We start from the raw sequence: 22,725 nt of genomic DNA, 5'->3' as shown, positions 1-22,725 counted from the left end.
TATAACCATTCGAATTTCTTTGATGGACTGTGTTGTTTTTCTCAGCGGGGACGACTGCGATTGGACCTTCTTGTTCAGCGCTGACGTAACATAGTTACAAAACTAATATTCAGCGGTCAGGACCGCGAAACATTGAATAGATTAATTAAAAATACTTTTTGTAGACCCATCGTACCATCCATTCTAAGCGCGGTTGTTGCCAGTCTAGCCATTTATTTCATTTTTGGCGAATGATGAGATCATCTGTACGCGATGCCTACAGCAAAAACCTGCGTGGCGTCATTACTGCTGCGACGTCCGACGTGACCGGTGTGTTGAGATACCAGTGTGCGTTTTTCAGGGACACACTATAAACAGGTTGGACTGCTATACATTTTTAAACTTGAATTTGTACATGCAAGTAGTTTTTGTTTTTCGTTTGTTTAATTTCATGACACGCGTTTTGATGTTAAGTACGTCTCACATCTCGTGTCTCCGTCAGATAATGGTGCTTGTTTACATTGTTTTGTAAGAACTGCGTAGTCATAATGATGCAGCAGATCTACATTCAAATACAGGACAAAATAAAAATTACAGAATTGATAACAAAAATATTTCTCACATTCTGGTGATTGTATTATTGACTCGAGTTGTTGAATATTATTATCTGTTAATATTTTCTTCGGTTGGTTTATCTAGAACAGCATGGGTTAATATCAAGGAGATAAGAGTCTAAACGGCCATCTGAGTCGTCTGATAACTTTGATTATGAACTAGTCCGTTTAAGCAAGTGCTGCATTTGTAAACAAACTCCTTTTCATGCACTAGATCATGGCAGACCTCGGACTAAAAAAGGGGGACAAGGTGCTCTTGGTCTGGAGCCAACCATCATCTCCCATCACACTGAAGGAATTTGCTGAAAATATTGGCACTATTGTTGGCAGCCAGAGTCTTGTGTCTTTGGAGAACATGGAGAGACTACAACTTTGTAAGTACAGAATAAAAGTCTCATCATTTAAATATAAAATAGGGAGCATCAGAGTGGATTTAAATATCTGACATGACCTTACTCAGTCAATATTAAATAAATTAAAGTTATATTGTCAAAGAATGTTCTTTACATTTAAATATGATGATTTTATGTTGAAAACACTTCATTCCAAACAAATGACAATGGCAATATAGTGACATGCTTTTGATTTTAAGTGTAAATTTTTTCTCTTTTAGTTTCTCACTCAGCTTCCAGTTATGACTGGGTTCTGTCAGGCCTTTTGACGGACAGCTCCCCAATCCACAGCTCTGAAATGTTGGCAGAGTTCGCCAAACTTTTGAAACCTGATGGGAAACTTGTGTTAGAAGAGCCTGTTTCAGGTTAGTAATTTCACAGCATTCATACAGGAGCAATTTCATTGTATCTTAAAATGAACCAACTGGTGCTCATGGTCCGTCCTGTACTGTTATTTTTAGGTTCTGAGGACAATAGTGTAAAAACCGCTGGGAAGTTGATATCAGCTTTAAAACTGTCTGGATTGGTGTCTGTCACAGAGGTCAGTATCTTAGAGGAAAACACCACCATTTTACTATGTTCTTACCTCAACTTAGATGAATTAATACTTTTTTCAATGCATGGTTCACTTTTAATCTTTGTACAGCGCTTCGGGAATGTGTTAGCATTTAGCCTAGCCTCATTCATTCTAATGGCTCCAAACAAAAGTTTTATTTTGTGCCACCATACTTACTCGTGTAACTACTCATGTAACAGTCTTTAAATAGGAAAAACATGGAAGTGTTTGGTGGCTTCTAAATTCATCCGTGTTTGGATCCATAGGAATGAATGGGGCTAGGCTAAATGCTAACACATTCACGAGGCGCTGTACAAATATTAAAAGTGCATGCATTGAAAAAAAGGTATGTATTAATTAGTCTAAGTTGAGATAAGAACAGTAAAATATTGAAAAATAGTGGTGTTTTCCTTTAATAAACAAGACTGGATATGGATATGCATATGGTATTACTTACCTGTTTACTTTTCACAGATAAAGACGGAGCCTCTAAGCCCAGAAGCAATCACAGCTGTGAAGGAGCGCACGGGTTTTCAAGGAAACTCTCTTTCGAGGGTGCGCATGTCTGCATCTAAACCCAACTTTGAGGTCGGTTCCTCTACACAGCTGAAACTCAACTTTGGCAAGAAAGTCACCACAACAGGTTTGTGGCTATTAACATTTAATCTAGCCGTTTAATAGGATAGTATTTATCTGATTCATCTATGTTTCTACAGAGAAACCAGCCCTTGATCCAAGCACTGCTAAAATGTGGACCCTTTCAGCCAATGATATGGACGATGATGATGTGGTACATAATGTTTAGTTTATAATCACATTTAGTAAGCTTTTGTTTTTGCATATTATTCACCACATGGCCTCTCATTCTCAGGATTTGGTAGATTCTGATGCTCTTCTGGATGCAGATGATCTGAAGAAGCCCGACCCATCCTCTCTCAAGACTTCCTGTGGAGAGGATTCAACAAAGAAAAAGAAAGCCTGCAAAAACTGGTGATTACCTAAAATTATAGTTGGAGATTTTCCCATTGTGTCAACTTGAGTGTGCACTTTCAGTGTGTACATATAAACATGATTGTTGTCTGTGTGTAGCACGTGTGGTCTTGCTGAAGAACTGGAACAGGAGAGCAAAGCTGCCCAAAAAGCCAGTCAGCCAAAATCAGCCTGTGGAAGTGTAAGTATATCTGTCAAAGCCTTTTTCCATAATTATTGTTTCAGGTTTGTTATATAATAAAGTTATTTTCTTTTCAGTGTTATTTAGGAGACGCCTTCCGATGTGCCAGTTGCCCATATTTAGGCATGCCTGCATTCAAACCTGGGGAGAAGGTTTTGTTGGCCAACACTGATAAAGCAGATGCATAGACATTCATTAGACCTAAATCCATTCCGTTCTTATTCTGCAACATCAGAGACACACAAATACACTTCCAGCTGTTATAAACAGGGACGTTTCTTGTATAGGTGTTATTTTTGTCAATTAAGTACGATTGTTACCCATAATGTAAATAAAGTTAAAAAGCACTGCTCTGTTGAAAACCTCTCATTCCAGACTTTAAATCAGTTTAAAATTCAAAATATATCCAAATGGGATCAAACCACTGAAAAATCATACAATTATTTGATATATTGATGTACAGTATTTAAAGTCTGTGTAGAGTCGGATATTTATGACACCACAGAAGATGGTGATATTTACAACCCAGCCAAATTTTAATGATTAAATAACGACAAATAAATAAAATATGTTATTAGAGTCTTGGAAAACCGGGCATGATTTTCTGCTCTCAAACGCTGGGGGCGTGTCCGTTGTCGCACTGAAACCACACCCACTCGGGGGAAAGCTGCCGTCTCTCTTTCAAATACCGCTACAACCTGAAAGGATGCACGAGATTGTGTAAGGGGCGGGGTCATACTCGGTGACTCCAGTGCGTCATCAAGCCGCCATTTTAGCCCCACCTAAATAATCTTAAACACAGAAATGTGGATACAACTCCACAATTCAGTACTATAGTTCAGTGTCTTTGAACGTGTTTAAGCAATACATTATTAACATTTATGTTTAGCAAAAATTATCTGTAATGACTTTACACAGACTTAAAAAAAAAACTTTTGTTTTAGCTCCCATCTTTATTTAGAAGCAAGAAATCTTCACATTGGGTGTATTTATTTTATTTGAAATTCGGAAACAGCCATTTCTATAGTGTAAGATCATTTGTTTGAGATAAAATAAAACATTAAAATACCTTTTGCCTTGCTATTTTTTACTGCAAGAGCACATACTGTATTGCATGTTTACAACTACACAACACACTATGATGAAACTAGCGACATTTTATCTGCTTTCATATGAATTTAAATACACAGTACACTAAAATAATTGGGTCAAAAAGAGACAAACTCACTTATTGGGTTAAATTAGCCCAGAAATAGTTTATATTTGACCCAACAATGGGTTAAAACAACCAAGCATAGGTAAAATTACAACCCAACAGGTTGGATTCGTTCCTTTTTGACCCAATGGTGGGTTAAAAATAACCCAACACATAAATAACCTAAATCTGATGAATGTAAATGCTATGTCACATTGAAAACTGTAGAGTTAAAGAGATAGCTCACCAAAAAAATTAAAATTCTGTTATCATTTACTCACCCTCATGTTGTTACAAACCTGTATTGATTTCTTTGTTCTGATGAACCGAAGGAAGATATAACCAATCCGATCAGAGGCACCATTGACCTCCGTAGAAAGAAAAAGTATACTATTATATAGAAGTCAATGGGGCCTCTGATTGGTTTTTGTACAAACATTCCTCAAAATATCTTCCTTCGTGTTCATGAGAATAAAGAAATCAATACAGGTTTGTAACAACATGAAAGTGAGTAAATTACAAAATATTCATTTTTGAGTGAACTATCCCTTTAAAGTTGTGTAACTGTATATATATGTAGTACACAGAGGATAAAAGCAGCTATAAGCTCTTGTAACATCACAGTCATTGAAATTCTTTGGATAATCCTAAAAACAAAATAAACAACTGATGACAGTTCACTGGAGTCCTGTCCATAGGTCAAGGCTTGGTGACAGAGAAGTCCATTTTAATATCACCCGTATGAGGTTCAAAGGTTAAACTGTATGAAAGATCTTCTCTTCCATCCCCAGCTATTTCAGGTGCAGATCTAAAGAAGAAAACTCCTTGTTTTCGATGTGGGTTCCATTCACAAGACCCCTATTAAACCAAATAAGAGTGATAACTAATCACATGAACACAGTCTTGTTTATGCAACACTGATAAGTTTGTTGACATACCTCTTCATCGACTGGTTTGGTCAGGCCCATGCTCACAGTGATATCCTCAGTCAGCTGATACTCCATCCAGAGAACGACACCGTGACAACATCCTCTCCTGCAACATCATCAGCTGAAGTAAGCATCATCTAAACACATACAGAGTTTATTTTTGTGCATATCATACCCTGTGAGCGGCACAGTTCCTTGACTGTTGATTGGCTGCTCTGGAACGCATCGTGTGAAGTCAAATGTCATGACCGGCCGTGGCTTGGAAAGGGCACGACAAGGGTATTCCCACAGTGGATGTGGCTCTGCCTCCCAAGATTCACGGAAATCCAAAGATCGCTGTGGGAGGATTCAATCAAAACCATTTCAAGCCACAGCTTATGCTTGAACTATGAATAAATGCAGGTTTCAAGTTTGTACCTGAATCATCTCATCCATAGGACTGACATCAAAACCTTCACAGGTACCACAGGGAACTCGAATTCTCCACAGATCCTGAAACATAAAAGCATTTAAAATCTTCCATATGGTATTTGTAATGTTTTGATGTAATAATCTGAAGAAACAACTTGCCTGGAATTGTACAGCGACTATATAAAGTGTGCCGGCAGAGGGCAGTATAGTGGCATTAGGACGAAGCAGCTGCGCCACAGCAGTGCGGCAATACCAGAAAAATAAAGAATGCCAAGGCAGGAGGCTGGTGCTGAAGTACGGCTCCGCTATCAACACCGATATCTGCAGAAGAAGAGACAAAACATAGATCGTAAGACTCTCATAGCTTTAACATGGTCAGTATTAATGTACGATATCTAGATTTGTACCAGATTTCCCCCCAAATCATCTGATGAGAGCTGTTCAGGTCGGATTCCCAGTATTTGCACTGCATGCTTCAGCGAATTCGTTTGAAGTACCTGTGTGAATGCAAAAGTGTGTCAAAATGGAACTGAATTCACTCGGATGGACATTTTATGAATGACGCTATTAAAATTTCACCTGCTCGATTACTTGTTTCGCCATTCCGGAGTTTTCCAAACTAAACACCTGAGTTGATATCAAGATACAGAGAGTCATATATTAATATATGGACCTAAGATAATTATTTAAAGGGATAAATGAAAATTAAGACGTGTACCTTCCTAGCTCCAAGCAGATGTGCAAAGATGGGTAACAGGCTCCCATCACTTACTGATAAACAAACACTGTCTGGTTTCACAATCTGCACAGATACATGCACACACATCATACGGTTGTACTATCCAATCAGAAAGCTTGTATATAAATGAACAGTATTTTAATAGTTTTAATAACTCACACTGCGTAGTGCGCTCACATAACTCTCCGTTCTCTTCTCATCGTTCAGTTCTCCGAAGCGAGGCCTTGTCCAAACCAGGTGGGCCTGACACGTACAGCACGGCCGGAAAGATGGCGCTTCGATATCACTATTAGAGCAGATTACAAAAACAGTCATAGACCCTCACATGTTTATGTTTTCTACATAAATTATAATGTAAAGAACTGAAAATATAACCTTGACTGAGTCAAACCATGTCAAAGAATGAAATCAAACTTTGATGCTCCTAATCTCATAATGTATCTCAGTAATGCATCTTTACCTGTTTGTAAGGCTGTACCAGAGACTGTAGTCATCATGGGAAACTGTTAAACAGAGTTCTTCATCTTCTACCACGTTCTTCTCGGCAGGAAGGAAATAGACACTTTGCATCCAGTGGTCCCTCCACTGTACATCACATACCACCACAGTCATCAGGTACACGTATACAGCTGTATTTACAGTATTCATACATACATACATACATATATAAAAACTTAACTGGCTCATGACTTACAGCGTAAGACTGAGGTGCTGAGTAGGTCCAACTGGGAGCCATCGTGCACACAATATTGGCATCAGGGTCCATGTCGATGTCCCACCAGGTTAAAACCACCTGTGCTTTTCCGCTGGCCTGGGCTTTGAATTTTGCCGTGTAGGACCCAGCAGCACTGCTGACTGGCTTGCTAAAATCAATGCTATGTAGGGATAAAACAGAATTTAGGAAAAAATAATGCCCTTTTTGAAACTTAAATGGATATTTCACCCAAATATGAAAATAATGTCATTAATGACCCTCATGTCGTTTCAAATGCGTTAGACCTCCGTTCATCTTCCGAACAAAGTTTTAGATGTTTTATATTTAGTCCGAGAGCTTGTTGACCCTTCATTGAAAATCTACGTACGGTATACTGTTCATGTCCAGAAAGGTAATAAAAACATCATCAAAGTAGTACATGTGACATCAGTGGACCAGTTAGAATGTGTTGAAGCATTGAAAATACATTTTGGTCCAAAAATAAAAAAAATACATGCGCGAGACTAAAGTCACGTGACTGCAGTGATGCGGATGATGAACGACGCGGCTGACGTGTTATCTGGTGCGCCCCAGCTGTTTTTGTGCGCCTGTGCTCATTTACAGTCTGAGGGAGACGCACGCTGAAAGTTTGAAAAAAAAACTTCGCAAACATTGCTGAGGATAACACGTCATCCTAGGGCTGTGCAAAAAATCGACTGCGATTATCATGCGCGTGTCATCAGTAAAGCCGGTTCCGTGATTAGAAGTAAATCGCCATCAGCTGCTTTCAGATGGAGCGGCATTTATTACACAGACCCGTAGTTCACCGAGAAGCTAGGCAAAATCGCATAGAAAATCGGAATCGATTTTCCTCGATTATAAACCCGATTTTGCCTAGCTTCTCGGTGAACTACGGTCTGTGTAATAAATGCCGCTCCATCTGAAAGCAGCTGATGGCGATTTAATACTAATCACCAAACCGGCTTTACTGATGACACGCGCATGATAATCGCAGTCGATTTTTTGCACAGCCCTACGTCATCCACGTCACAGCAGTCACATGACTTTAGTCTCGCTAATGCGTTTCACAACAGACGCGGAAGAGAAGACAATGCTGAATAAAGTCGTAATTTTCGATACTTCGACATATTCTAACTGAGCCATTAATGTCACATGGACTACTTTGATGATGTTTTTATTACCTTTCTGGACATGGACAGTATACCGTACATAGATTTTCAATGAAGGGTCAAACAAGCTCTCGGACTTAAAATAAAACATCTTAAACTGTGTTTTGAAGATGAATGGAGGTCTTACAAGTTTAGAACGACATGAGGGTGAGTCATTAATGACATTATTTTCATTTTTAAATGAACTAACCCTCAACTATATGTCTGGTTATACCTAAACATGGTGCAGATGGGCCCGATGTGGGTGAATGATTGTGGAGACACCTGGCTAAGCTGGATGTCACAGACCGACGGCGCTCCTGCACACTTCACTACGGCAGGAGGGGGCAGCAATTTGTGCCCGTCCACCTGTATAGGTCTAATCTGTGACCATTTCCAAAGCATGTCCGACTCCACCAGCTGGGCATATATTGTGGCACGATGTGGCACGGCCTCACAACCCGCCTGCGTTGGAGAGGGCGGCACTTGACACAATGCGATAAGCAAATGGTTTGAAATGTAAATCCTGTGCTTACCTGAACCAGGTGCGTGTGTGCATGCTCATAACTGGGCAATGCTCCTTCACCAATCAGCTCAGTGTCAAAGAGCTCCGTGACAAGAATGTTTGCTCGCTCTTGCATGTCTCCATCTGCGGATACAATGATATTAATAAATGTAATAATCACAATTGGATTACATCCATAAGCATACTGCATCGCTGGCAATCTAACCTGGACCAACTGTAACCTCAGTGGAGTGTTTGTTTATGATCTTGATCTTGTCCGAGAAGCCGTTCCTCTGCACAATGGAAGACGCAGCTTGTGCCATGGGTTTGAAGACCTGTGCATAAACTTTTTTAATTACAAAACATCACTTTACAAGCAGTAATCTTCATTAAATCTCATACGTACCTCTATTGCATAACAGTAGTCGGCTCCAGCCGTCACTGCCATCATGGAAAGCAGACCAGTGCCCGTGCCGATGTCCAAAACCACCACACGTTCCCCACGCGCCTTTACTCTGCTCACTGCCGCTCGAATACCCTGGTAGTATTTCTCATTCTAAAGATTGACAAAAATGTGAAACAGCTTTATTTATGTCGAGGTTTACCGTTAAAAATGTAACTTAATATTTAAAATATTTAAATTTACTGGGATGATGAGAAATTTCATAAAGGCTGTTAAAACTATTATCTGTGTTTTCCAGAACTACCTTTTATATATTTTTTGTATGTGTTTGTAAGAGGATGTGGGACTGCAAACAATACAACTCACCCGGTCTTTGTCTTGAAGCATATCACCATAACAGGACCTAGATAAACACACAGGGACTGTATTACAGAACTCATCATGCGGGATACCCACGTGTTATAATATGCAACCTGTAACTGTCAAGCATGTTCCCACTGTTATGATTAATAATTCGTTTATTTTTGATAATAATGAGTCAATGACTGAACTAGAACTATATGTGAAGAGTTCGGTTGTCATTAATGTACTGATATTACCTCGCTATCTCTTGGTGATAATCATATTCCTCGCTTTCCTCGACCCACTCTAGCGCTCCGGTTGTTGGATTAGCACGACCGCAAAAAGTCTTCATTGTCCCTTTAGGTTTAAGTCAAGAAAACAATACGTTAACGTATTTTTGACTTCAAATGTCTCGGTTGTTCACTAAGACATTAATCCAACATGATCTGTCTGGGCGCGGCCATGTTTGTTTGCGAAGACACGCCTTCAACACCACGTGACCACTGGCCCTACTCTGGTTCGACTTCACACGGCGCCGAATGACGATGACGTCAAAACACCGCGAGAAATCATACGTAGAAGTTTAATTTCGCCTCGGTCTCGCGGTACTTTGACGTCATCTGTCTGTCAGTTCCAGTCTAGTTTCGCCGCATCGAATAGCGTTACTTGTGTGTAGTATTTATGTGAATTGTTGTGTTTTGCATTTAATCACTACGATCACAAAAAGATCATAATCAAGTCGAAGTTATAGTCTCAAATTAAGGTAGGTTGTCATTTTCCTAACTTTTGCCTGACAAATGTATACTGTATTGTTTAAAATATGTGGCACAATAGGCCTTATTCTGTTGTTTCGGGACTTCCCACAGGTTCTCTTAATTTTTGTTTACTTTACACTTTTTGTAAACTTTACTTTGTCAAATAGTACAGTGGTTGAAAATAATTTTCATACACCGTTCACGTATCATGGTATTATTAACAAGGTTCTTCAATATAAAAATACCAAGCTGTCGCATCCAAAACATTGTAATACCATGGTTCTTGTTTGTTATTTAATCCCCTTAAAGGGATAGTTTATCCAAAAATGAACATTTTGTCATTACTCTCATGTTGTTACAAACCTGTATACATTTCTTTGGTCTGATGAACACAAAGTAAGATATTTTGAGGAATGTTTGTAACTAAACTGATCGAGCCTCATTTACTTCCATAGTATTATTCTTCCTACAATAGAAGTCAATGGGGCCTCTGATCGAAACATTCCACAAACTATCTTCCTCCTCGTTCATCAGAAAATTAAATTTATACATGTTTGTATTAAAATGAGAGTGAGTAATCAATGGCAGACTTTCATTTTTGGGGTAACTATACCTTTAAATCAATAAATGATGACAAGTTTGACAATCAAAAATAAATTTTATATTAAAATGCATTGTTTTATTGTCCAATAGTCAACCACAATATACACAGTGAACAACAATATATACGTTTTTGAAAAGCCATACTTTGGTATAAAGCAAAATATCTGATCAATAACATTTGCATTCTAAAAGTGGCCAATTATTCATATTTTCCTCCCAAAAAGGGAAAGATCACAAAAAAGAAATGTATTATATGATCTGCTTTTTGAAATACCATGACAGTACATGATGAATCAAATTGCCAAATTACCAGTTTACCATAAAGTTAAACATACCACTGATTTACTAATGGATATTCCAAGCTTTTAAGACTTGTAGCGGTGCATGGTCTACTTAATATTTTAAGGAGCGGTTTCCCGGACAGGGTTTAGATTAATCCAGGACTAGGCCTTAGTAATATTAGACATTTAAGTAGTTTTTAAAAACAAACCGTACAAAAAACAACACAGGTTTGCATCTTGAGACAAAACAATGGCACTGATATATGTTAAGATTAAGTGTTTTCAAATTAGGACAGCTCAAACATGGATTTTAGTCTGAGACTAGGATAAGCCCTGTCCGAGAAACCGCCCCTAAGTCCTTTTTAGTGCTTGACAGTGTGAATCACAATAGACTAAATATTACCTTATGTCTTCCACAATAAAAAAAGATGAATTAAATAATGAATTACAGAAACTTACATTTCTTCATTTGCTAGGTTTGCATTACACATTTAAGGCACTTACATATTTTGTTTAATATTTTTGTTTTAGTTTATTTTAATAATATAACAAGGCATTGGTCAGAAATGATGTAACAGAAAATAAATAGGCATATTTAGTAGTTATGAATTAAAGATGAATTTCTTGTTGACAAAGACAGATACAGTTGGTCTTATTCATCTGAATGGTTGTCAAGTGCACTTTGCCGTAGGCAGACAAAACTGTTTCCTGGAAGAGGGTACAAGTATTTCTGAGAAGATTGAGCGGTATCCTGACGGTACAGCTGGGGCACTCTGCTCCAGAAAATCTAGTACAGACCCCCGAACATCTTTGGGGACATCCCCTCTTACATCCAACAGCACAGAGACATGTTCCTCACTGTATAGACAAATGTATTAGAAGTTATGACGTAGAGCAAATCACTGAATTGAATCTGGATTTAAATGTATAGCGGAAGATTTTCTTTTTCTGGGAGGATCATCAAGACTATTGGTCATCCCAGTTGTCAATCATTCTGATGATATGTTGACGTAAGGCCGTCGTACGTGCTTGTCCCTAGGTTTGCTTTCTGCACATTGCGCACTTTGAGGTGCATGTGTGGTGGGCTACGGCTTCACCCATTCATTGAAGCATGCAATCTCACCGTTTTCTCTCAAAATGTCTGAGGTTCGCAAGAGAAAAAGTGTCTACGAATTACATGACAAGAAGTGAAACGGGCTCTGAAGAAAGAAACAAGACCAGAGTGTTTTTGGGAGATATTTTGGGAGAATATATATTACACGCTGGCGTGCGCTAAAGCACAGGTTGGGCTTCCCACGTGAAATTTCTACTCGACAGGTATAGTTTGGCATGCTATTTGGAGAAATCCATTTAAAATCACTGCTAGTAAAAGTTTATGTAAGCAATGATTAGCGATGCTAGCCCTGGCACAAGTCATGAACTGTGCAGACACGGTAAACATCTCAATGTATGAGCCATGCCGGCAGCAACTTATAAACAGAGCGAAGAGAAGAGGCTTGTGCATGCTCTCTCTCTCGTGCGCACGTTTAATAGACGTTCCCTCTCGGGAGCAGGTAGAGTGTTGCGCATGTGCATTTTTTTTAAATGTGGAGGGGCGGTTTTTTTCAAAAATTCTGGAAAATCTTCAGCTATACCTTTAACATAAGAGCATGAGGTGGGCAAGTCTGAATTCTCACCTAATATCAGGATACTTGGTTACCAATTCAGAAATCTCCAGTGTTAACATGCCTGGATCTTTCACATTTATTAAATCTGCCAGTGCAAGTATCAAAGCGGTGGGATTCACTTCACCTGTTGTTCCATCAGTCCCCTATAAATGTGAAAACAGCAGAACACTGTAATACTATATAGTTAGTGTAGCTTCGCTTAGTTGGTATAGTATGGTGCTAGCAACACCAAGACAAGATGCCTTGTCCTAAAACAACAGCCTTAAAAACCCATAATTTACATTTACGCTTTTATCTAAAGCGACTTGCAGTGCATAACGAGGTATACTTTTTTCTATTATTTATGTTACCAAGGTTCGAACCCACAACCTTTTGTGCTGCTAACACAATGCTCTACCACTGATGCAGTAGCATGAAATATAATAGTATATAAAACACTAAAAGCACCCAAATAAATGAAGGAAGTAATAGATTCAATAGTTCGCCTGCGCATTCAGATCTTAGTGATTAATGGTAAACAAACTTGGCTTGCTGTCCTCGAAGGGAGCTCTACAGCTGAGCTCTGAACCTTCAGAGAGAGCGAACCTGAGGCCGGGGCTCGAGCCCCAAGTTCAACCCCCCCTTGCAACAGAAATGCACAGAGGAAGAAAGAGAGCAGTGAAGGAGGAGATGGGGAGGAGGTGGGATGCCGGAAAAACTGCAGCTGGACCCGGAGGCCAGAAGGCTGCCTTATATACGCCCATAATGATGATTGACAGACCTGAATGTTTAGGCTCCTCTCGAAACTACGTTTAGAACTACAAAAAATGGTTCTTACCGTGTTCTGAAAGTGTTCTCTTAGCTGCTGAGCATCCTGTGATAAACGCTGGGCCAAATGGCATCGCTCATCTTCACTTCGACAGACCAGTCTCTTCTGCATCAGTGCACGAATATACTCAACAACAGTTAACCACTGACATTCTTCCTTTAGTCTCTATGGATGACAGAGGTCACATGACACGTTATTGTTGAACATGGTTGCCTTGTTTGGAAATGCACAAATATGTTTATGGTAAGCTTACTGGAACATTCAACCATGACGGAAAGGTCACAAGTTGAAGTTATTAAGAAAGGTAGTGCGTGATGTATTGTGTAATATAAGTAATTTCGATCTTATCAAAAAGCTGACCTGCCGACAAGGCTGACGCACTCTGTTGTACAAGTCACAGTGATGTTCCAGAACCCCACACATTTTTTGGGTTACATCTTCCTGGACCAGCCAGGTACGAGACAGGAGTTCTTGTAGGTGTGGCTGCAAGTCAGACAGTAGATGGTCCATGACTAGGCGACAGGCCTTTCTCACAGCACGATCCAGACCGGCCTGAGGCCCGAGTGGAATACGGGAAAACCGGTTTGAAGGGTAGGAACACAACTGCTGCTGCAGACTTTCTGTGGAGGTTCTAAATGTACATTTAAATTAGATTTATCATACTCCTTCAAACCATGTATGGCTAACATGAAGCATGGTTTGAACTGCACACTTATCAAACAAACAGCATGTAAACACAGACATACTGTCAAAAGATACTTGTACACCATCTCACTTGAGGATGATGCAGTTGTTGATGCAGGCCAGGAGATAATGGAGATAGAACTTGTTACTGTTTGTTGCTGGATTCTTGCGATGCTCCTTACCAAATTCTATGATTGCATCTCGAAATCTGTTTGGATTTGAAGAGAGGTAAGTACAAAAATTGTGCATTTCATAAGTTGTTATTGCTGGTATGTCAGTATTGATAAGTATACACACCGGATAAGAAGGTTTTCCATCTCATAAAGACCCATTTGGATTGTCTGATCCCGCAGAACTTCACTTATCATCAACGCCACTCGTGAATTTTCTTCTAGCATCTAACAACCCAAGAGTTATGTTTAATGTAAAGCAAAATCTTTGTCAATATATACACTATAGCGTCAGGCATAGCTGCAACACCTGAGTGATGATGGTTGGAAGGCTGGTGTGATAGCAGCCCTCATGGTCAATGTCTGGTTCTTGGTCCCTCTGCCAGTCTGTCAGCTCCACCTCTAGAGCCTTTTGCATCCACTCTGAGACACTCTTCTACAATCAATTATAGACATTTTACAAGCAATTATGACACTTCTCAAAAAACATATGACTTTTATATCCAAACAAAACAAGGTAAATGTTGTGAGGATCTTACCCGAACTTTTTGTACGTATTTATTCTGTAGCTGCTCGAGACCTTCCTGAGATATCAGAGGTCCTAGGTCCTTGACGTCTAGCTCAGGCTCAAGGTCTGGATCACCCATCATCTCTGAGCTTAAAGATCACATTTTCATGTACATGACTTTATGATAAATCATACATATGCAAATGTATACTTAACCTACCTGCTGTAAATGTGCAGAACCCAGTTAAGAACCGCAAAAATTTCCCCACTTTCTAGCTCCCATCCACTTACTAGCCCAAGATGGGCCTGCAAGAACTGGTGGCAGGAGCGCAGGTAGGCTCTTGTTAGATGATAGTGAGGTGGAACACACTGTTCCAAAATATGCCGCACTGTTGCAAGATCTCCCATTATACCATGCTGTAGTGCAGACAAGTGACTAGCAAGCCCTGGTCCTCGGGTGTGCAAGTAGGAAATGCTACGGAAGCGGGCTGATGCTGCATCCTCCATGACCTGGCCAACAGTTTGATGAACAGGTACAGATTAGATATACTGACATCAACAAGCCTTAATATATGTTGCCATGTTGCAAAAAATAACTAGAGTGTGACTAAAAGTTTTGCCTTTATCTCTATCAACAGGAAACAGTTAGCAATTATCATCAAACCTTGAAAAAACGTTCTCTCCAGCATCGTGGTCTCCCAGGGGGCATAGGTCTGCTATGTCCTATAGACCTTCGCTCCTCCAGAAAGAACTGATCTAATGCTTCTTCACGTTCCACTATACGTACAGCCGACACAAAAGGTGTGGGGTTTTGGCGAGAGAGTGACAACCCACTCCCAACCACTGCCCAAAGCTCCTTGGCAAGTGCATCCACCAAGCGTCCAACACCTGAGAAATAATTCCGCACCAAATCCTCATCCTCAGAAGTTAGTCCTGTTCCCAATGCTACCCTAGGTCCACGGAGCTGTAGCAGAACTTCATCCTGCCAGTGCTCTAGTTCCATTAGCCGAGCATGAGCCTCTAGTAGCCTCCTAGACTCCACTAGCCTCTCTGTCTCAAGCACCATACTTTGCACTAATACAAATTAGGTTAAAATAAGTTTAGAGACACAAATGCTTGGTCAAGGCATTGTAAACACGGTCTTGTAATTTTGTTGTGTGCACAAAATAAAATCACTAACCTTTATAAAGGCGTGGCAAGTTGCTAACTGCAGCAAGGAGCTGGCAGTGATTGATTGACATTTCCCGAAGCGTCTCTAGTACAGTGACCTCTTCTGAATTTTTCTTGGACTCCAGGCTTGCCTTGTGCAAGTCATGAGATGCCTCACTCAGTTCAGCTCTTGCCTCCCTTAGTTGACCAAGACCCCAGTCAACACCTTCCAGGTAGGACTGTACAACTGACTTAAGAAAAATAAGACTTAACAATTGACGTTTCTAGCAAATGCTCTGAGTGCTTAAACATATTCCTTCAAAAACTTATTGGAGGCTTTGTTCTTAATGAAATAATCACTATCTACCTTTAATCTAGAATTAATCGATGCAGTCCGTTGGCTTTCCCGTTTCCTGTATTGCCCGAGTCTTTCCAAATGCTCTGGCTGACAAAAAACACCCGAGGCCCACTTCAGCGCAGCACCCCGAGCCAAGCACTCAGCTTTCTCCACCTCTGGCCACACTTCCACTGGGACTGGGGTATCTGTCAATTAAAATTGTAATAATGACTCACCCAATATTGCTACTTTGCTAAAAGGGCTCCACCTAGAACAGAGAAGTCCAATGTGAACTGGGCAGTCGTTCAGCTCCAGTGTTACTAAGCCGTGTGTCTACCAAGTCAGATGCAAAAGAATGCATGCTTTATTTGCAAGACAGTTCCATAGCTAAAGTCTTTTATTTTCCTAGTTACCATGTGATAAGGATAATTAAACGGGTTAAAGGCTACATAGAAGAGTTTTAGTCTTTATCTCACCAGATAATGACTCATCTGCATCTTGATCCCTCTAAGTCTAAGGTTTTTGAAACTTGAGGTCTTGCGAGGAGTATGTAATATATTACTGAAAACTGCATCCAGGTTTATTTCTTTTTTACAGCAATGGTCAGCCTCAGTCCATAGGTTCCAATACAGCAGAGGTTGTCTACTCTGCCTCTTGAGATCAACTTTAAAGAGTGTAGCTCCAGCCCTGATCAAATACACCTGAGCAAGGTAATAAATGTCTTTAGGAATACCAGAAAGAAGAAATTGCAGACAGGTGGGGTGTTTGATCAGGATAGGAGCTAATCTCTGCAAGAAAGTGGATCTTGAGGGCCAGAGTTGAGAACCTCTGCAGTACCGTGCAGTACCGTCATAAGTGCTTACAGTATAAGGGGACATGTACACCAAAGCATTCAAACGCGACTGAAAAAAGCAGGCGGATACCAACTGTGGGCGCTTGCCAGCGTTGCTTCAGCTAAGCGCTTTAAAACTTCTGTTTTGTTTATCAGTCGTTGTACAATGCGCCGTTGGTTGTTGTTGTATTTGCCCCCCCCCCCCTTCTCCACTGTGATTGGACGGCTGATGAGCTATACGATTCACCCAAAGTTGGAAATTTGTAAACTCTGGGCGCTCAGTGCTGAACCCAGAAAAAATGCAGAGCACCTGTGCTCAGTGAGGACAAAACCCACCAGTGCTGACGTTTTTGAAAGTGCGGTGCTTCCATTGGAAACAATGAAAACACATACCAGCCGCAGGCGAAAATGCCTTGGTGTACACCTACAGCTGTTGTCATGTGTACCCATCACGTTTCCATGGTAACAGCTGTTACTTCTATTGTGTATAGTAGAGCTATATATTGTATTTATGTTAGATCTGTCTTTATAGTTTTATATGTTAATGCTAAAAATACATTTCTAAAGATTTTGAATGTGCCATTTACTTTAGGAACTCTATTATGTTCTAGTTGAGAATACTTGAAAATATAGTATCCAATTGCTTGGCTTAGTTATCTCTCTCTCTTTCTATCTCTCACTTTCAACCACTGCAACCTTATGACATCATTAGCCATAGCGTTTAATAGATTGCATGCCAACAGCCAGTAATAAGAAACAATGTGTACCTTCATGATTGTCACAGCCATTCCTGTCTCCGTCTGACATTTAGCCTTATTGTACAACCGTCCACTGTTCCACCACTAAGAGACTGCCCTGCCCGGAGGGCCTGCTCACCGTTGCCAGATGGAGAAATCAGCAAAGACACACAGAAAAACAAGGAGGAAGAAGAGAAGAGGGTACATACCCACAACGTCAATCTTCCTCTCTCACACTCCCAGACACATCCTCTGCTCGGAGGCCGGCAGGAAGGGACGAGAGGAAGGGGAGAGAGAGAGAGAGAGAGAGCAAGAGGAACACAGGGAAAGCAGGCACTCCGCCCTTTAAATGATCCAGATGGTGAGAAGTGAATGTGGGGGTGGCCTTTATTGAAACAGTGCCTTTTCTGTCTGCAGTAGTTATTATCCATGGATGAACTGCAAAGTTCTTGTGGAAGTGATGAGAATAATTTAATGTTTTACATGGCCTTATGTCAGTTGATTGGTGGTAGATGTTTGGGGATGATTTGTGTCTTAGAAAAGCAACAAGTTGGTTGAGTTTGCAAGAGAGTCTACATTAATGCATTTATAATAGATTTTTTGTGATAATTTTTACTGTCTTCATGCTGATGCCCCGTGATCAATCACAGCTGCGGGTCACAGAACAAACATGAAAGGAATCTTAGCCCTGGGGCCGTAATGATTGTGTTTATTTGTGCAAGTGTAGTGGCCTGTAACTTATACTGTGTCTGTGTTTACAACTATCTGGGATATGTAACTCAAGAAGTAAAACACATACCACTGTTAGCGTTAATGTCTATCTATCTATACATCTATCTATCTATACATCTATACATCTATCTATCTGTTCTGTGATTATTGAAAGAGTTTGTAAAACTAACAGTAAATGCAAAATAAAGATTTGAAGTCTTTATCTTTCATGAGTTCTTCTGTCAGCACTATGGACTAAAAATATCTACATGTCTAAACTTTTGTTACCTTTAAACCACCATAACCGCCAATAATAATAGTTCCCTTCGGACATGGGTTGACGTAGCTGCTTCTAGAAGGAAGGGGTGGATATGCATCTCACCAAACTGTAGCAGAGTCATCACAAGGGTTGCCTCTGCCACATTATTACATTGACATATATGCATATGCAGACAGTTGTATATAAAGTGCATTCAGGCTATGCATTTTACCAGTATGTGCATTTCCTTGGAATAGCACCCATGACTGATGTTGCTAGCACCTGCGCTAAAGAAACACTCTTAGCTTTGCTTTAGCGTAGCGTTTTTTGTGAAAGGGGGGTGTTCAGGTGTTCTTGGGGGGTGTTCACGAGTTTACACAAAAAATCAAGGCAAACAAGAAAACATCTTACATCCAGCAACCATCTGCGTAGCAAACGCAGGGGACCGGAGAACACATCCTAGTCCACTTTTTTCACACACTGGCACTATTATGTCAGTTTATCTCGATTTGCTTATTGATTGCCTTTTATGATCCATAAGTTTTGATTTCCACATTTAACCCCCCACCCCCCCAGTGTTAGTAGGTTGTTCTGTATTTGTATTCATTTATATTTGTAATAAATATAAATGCTGCGTCCTGTATCAGATCAATACATGACATAATTTGTCCCAAGATGCACATCTTTTTAAAAACTTGTGACACAGGGTGCCTGGTCTATATTATGTAAATTCGGAAGCGGGAGCTCTCCTTAGCAGTATTTAGGTCATAGGAAAAGTAAAAAAGCAATTCATAAAAAACTGAAAATCGACCGCATTATTACCCAAAACGTAATAAAAAAAATATTTTTTTTTATAAAAAATAATTTCATAGACTCACCTCATTGTTTATTCAAAAACAACAGCCAATGGCAAGTCTCCTTTCAATATTTTAATATTTTGTTTTAGAAGTGGGCTAGTTCTGTTTATTAAAATTAAAATATGGACTTTGGTTGTAGTATTTAGGGCTAATTATAATGTAGCTTTTGTAGCTCGCTGTGAAACAATGATAATAATATTCCAACTTTCCACACAAATCAAATCTATCATTTGGCTTTAAGTGACATGCTTTATAATGATGTAATAATATAATTAATAAAGAAGAAGTAAAATATTTCTATTAAGATTGTTAATCAGCATATATTCAGGAAAGAAATTTAGCTCATTTTTGGTGGGGGACGGTAAGGGACTATGGATTAGGAAGTGCTGGCCCAAAAAAGATTGAGAACCACTGCTTTAACACGTGTGTTTTTCTTGCTAAGGTAACATCATAGGTCCTGCGGTTTGACTATAGTGCTTCCGCTCCGTTATTGACTAAGACATCATCAGATAAGGTTTACCCGGCTGCGTGTATTGTGGTCACCCTCTCCTTGAATACACCATTATCCTACCAATCAGAGCTGTAGAGAACAGGAAGTCTATTTCAGAAGTACTCAACCAAACACAGGGAGGACTTCCTGTCTGACATTCCTAACCTGGGCTGACTTCCTGATTCTCAGCTCTCCCAGACACAGAGACAAATAAATGAACAAATGAACGCAAATTAATAGAGAACAATAATTAAATGAGTAAATATATGAATTTGAACAAATTTGAGTAGTGGTTGAGATTAGGTTGGTGGCCCAGTCAGGATTTTGTCTAAGAATTACTCAAATAATTGTCAATGTTTGAGATGTAATGACACTGTTGTTATAAGCAAACACGTGTCCACTGTATTAGGAACTTTTAAGCATTTTAAAGAAAATTTACAGTTTTATCTTAATGTTAGCCAATTAGTAACACATTTAAAGGGATAGTTCACCCAAAAATTAAAATTCTGTCATCATTTACTCACTCTCATGTTGTTACAAACCTGTATACATTTCTTTGTTTTGATGAACTTGAAAGAAGATATTTTGAGGAATGTTTGTAACCAAACCGTTCATGAGCACCATTCATTTCCGTAGTAAGAAAAAGTAGGCGTACTATGGAAGTGAATGGGGCTCACGAATGGTTTGGTTACAAACATTTCTCAAAATATCTTCATTCGGGTTCATCAGAATAAATTTTTTTATACAGGGTTGTAACAACATGAGAGGGAGTAAATGATGACAGAATTTTCATTTTTGGGTGAACTATCCCTTTAAGAGATTTATGTAGCAAGTTAGAGCATCTGCCCAAAACTTTAGACAAGCTTGCCAACTTACAAGCACAAAAGTAATCAAAAAAGGAAAGAATTTGCGATTTATGTCACGAGTAAAGAAAAAAATTTACAAAACCTTTTTTTAAAGGCCAACAAGTGCATAAAAGTTTGCATTTGCATTTCTGCACTCATTGTACAAAATATTCTGTCGTAGCCTATGTTTTTCTATTTAGCATAACGTGCAAGATTTTTATGTAATACTTACATTTAAGATGTAAATCGTGAAGAAAAGATTATGCAAACTCAGAAAATTGAAAACCTAAAATAATCTCTCTCTCTCTCTCTCTCTCTCTCTCTCTCTCTCTCTCTCTCTCTCTCTCTCTCCTAAAATAAAACCTCTCTCCATACCCACATGGTTGGCTAAAATATAGACAAATATGTATTTATTTACCACCAAATTTCATACAAAGATGGGTTCAAGTTTACAGGTACCTTAATACATTTTTAAATACTTTTTTTTGTTTTAGCAAAATTTACTTCATATTTGTGGATATTCATCATATTCAAGAAGTACCATAAGAAGTACTAAAATCTCATTTTTTGTATATTAAGTACAAAATTAGTGCAAGAAAATAGAGTACATTAGGTAAGTGTACTTCTTTTCACCTGGGATAATATGGTATCCTATGAAAAAACTGCAGCTTTTCCATGTAGTAAAGAGGCGAGCTTTGATTGGCCCATTTAAAGTTAGGCAACACGTTTGACTGTCAACAGCAAGCGGCGCCATATTTTAATGTCATTCAGGGGTGTTAGAATGAGCAGGAGATTAGACCGGGGCCCCTAATTATTTTGCCTTTAGTTCTGGATTAACCCTCTGTTCTGTCGACTCCAATTCACACTCGCCGTTTGATGAAATGTGAACTGACATAAATTCCGCGGCTCACTTTCAATCCGATTATGCAGTTAAATCACCGCGGCTCGAACCCAGGCAAGAGACTCGGGCGGGCTCCTATTCTCCGTGTCCCCTGAAGCCCTGACAGACCCACGCTACCTCCTCACAGGACCCACGCTACACTCTAACCTCACATGAATAGGGCCTATTCAAAGAGGTAACGCTCAGGCACAACCTAAATATTGTTTTTATGAGCAGCAAATAGGTGCCACCTCCAAACCAATGCTGAGTTCCCATCGTTCCCGATGTTTGAGAGCGTAATAGTGTCGTGTTACAATGACTGGGTTTGGGTTGGTGCTGGATACATCTGGGACAAGAGGAACACAAGAAACGTTTTAAATTCGTAAACACAATACATTTTAAACGGCGCTACACGGTGTTTAGCTTTTCTCAAGGGAACTGCTTTGTTGTGACGACGGCGAACGAGCGAAATGTCGCGCGCATATTCACGCAGTATTTTCTAAATTGTAACAAACTTTCTAGATACTAGTGTTTTTGAACATTACCTTAGTAAATAATAAAGTATTGACTACACGGTATTATCAGTTTACAATATTTAATACTACAGAATACTTAACAAGTATGGTAATCACTGTACAAAGTAGGCTACAGCAATTTACTATAGTAAATACAAAAATATGCTTTTTTATGTGTGTAAATAGGGAGTTATACAAATTATAAAATGTATTTGAGGCAAACGTTTGTTATTTTTATGCCTTGTGGCGTAATGTTTATATTTCTTTCTTTCAGTAATTATGTAATTATTTAATCTATTCTTCATGCATTAAAATTATTTTTTATTAGGGGTATTAAAATAAATAATCCCAATGAATTAATATTTAAAACTAATAAATAATGTTTAAAAAAACTTTCACATCAAATCCTAAAACCGCACTATCTGCGTTTAGGGGTTCATGATGCTCGGTTAGCACTGCGTTAGCTACGTCACGAGTTGCATCCCCAGGGAACACAAATGCCCGAAAAAAATTATAGCCTGTTTGAATTAAAGCGTCT

The 22,725-nt window shown here is 39.4% G+C and overlaps 3 protein-coding genes across 4 annotated transcripts; 1 reads left to right on the top strand and 2 right to left on the bottom strand.

The window, feature by feature from the left end:
* The first annotated feature begins 204 nt into the window (after positions 1-204).
* ciapin1 (cytokine induced apoptosis inhibitor 1) lies at positions 205-3,781 on the top strand. The gene is made up of 9 exons (XM_065291655.2): positions 205-357; positions 808-967; positions 1,207-1,350; positions 1,447-1,526; positions 2,016-2,184; positions 2,258-2,331; positions 2,413-2,531; positions 2,631-2,712; positions 2,790-3,781. The coding sequence occupies exons 2-9, from the start codon at positions 811-813 to the stop codon at positions 2,898-2,900; spliced, it is 936 nt and encodes a 311-aa protein (XP_065147727.1). The 5' UTR covers positions 205-357; positions 808-810; the 3' UTR covers positions 2,901-3,781.
* A 143-nt stretch (positions 3,782-3,924) lies between these two features.
* On the bottom strand, positions 3,925-10,001 carry prmt7 (protein arginine methyltransferase 7). The gene is made up of 17 exons (XM_065291654.2): positions 9,357-10,001; positions 9,124-9,160; positions 8,761-8,910; positions 8,581-8,689; positions 8,386-8,498; positions 8,085-8,314; positions 6,681-6,861; positions 6,447-6,571; positions 6,146-6,272; positions 5,966-6,049; positions 5,827-5,874; positions 5,655-5,744; positions 5,407-5,568; positions 5,254-5,328; positions 5,012-5,172; positions 4,846-4,942; positions 3,925-4,765 (listed from the first exon to the last, which is right to left on the bottom strand). Exons 1-17 carry the CDS (start codon positions 9,449-9,451, stop codon positions 4,607-4,609), a joined length of 2,043 nt encoding a protein of 680 aa, XP_065147726.1. The 5' UTR covers positions 9,452-10,001; the 3' UTR covers positions 3,925-4,606.
* Positions 10,002-10,507: 506 nt separating this feature from the next.
* On the bottom strand, positions 10,508-17,951 carry exoc3l1 (exocyst complex component 3-like 1). 2 transcript variants are annotated; one of them, XM_065273572.2, is made up of 14 exons: positions 17,840-17,951; positions 17,661-17,761; positions 16,092-16,267; positions 15,756-15,975; positions 15,240-15,649; positions 14,796-15,085; positions 14,607-14,724; positions 14,378-14,503; positions 14,195-14,295; positions 13,989-14,105; positions 13,574-13,844; positions 13,223-13,378; positions 12,415-12,548; positions 10,508-11,596 (listed from the first exon to the last, which is right to left on the bottom strand). In XM_065273572.2, exons 2-14 carry the CDS (start codon positions 17,698-17,700, stop codon positions 11,410-11,412), a joined length of 2,346 nt encoding a protein of 781 aa, XP_065129644.2. In that variant the 5' UTR covers positions 17,701-17,761; positions 17,840-17,951; the 3' UTR covers positions 10,508-11,409. The 2 variants fall into 2 exon arrangements, with proteins under 2 accessions (XP_065129644.2, XP_065129645.2); XM_065273573.2 differs by lacking the exons at positions 17,661-17,761; positions 17,840-17,951 and having other exon boundaries at positions 15,756-15,971; positions 16,092-16,228.
* Between the last annotated feature and the right edge of the window lie 4,774 nt (positions 17,952-22,725).

This window comes from Paramisgurnus dabryanus, chromosome 23 (assembly GCF_030506205.2).
Source record: "Paramisgurnus dabryanus chromosome 23, PD_genome_1.1, whole genome shotgun sequence".
Classification (NCBI taxonomy): Eukaryota; Metazoa; Chordata; class Actinopteri; order Cypriniformes; family Cobitidae; genus Paramisgurnus; species Paramisgurnus dabryanus.
Note: the sequence above shows the minus strand (reverse complement) of the source record. Positions and strands in the feature narration are given on the sequence as shown.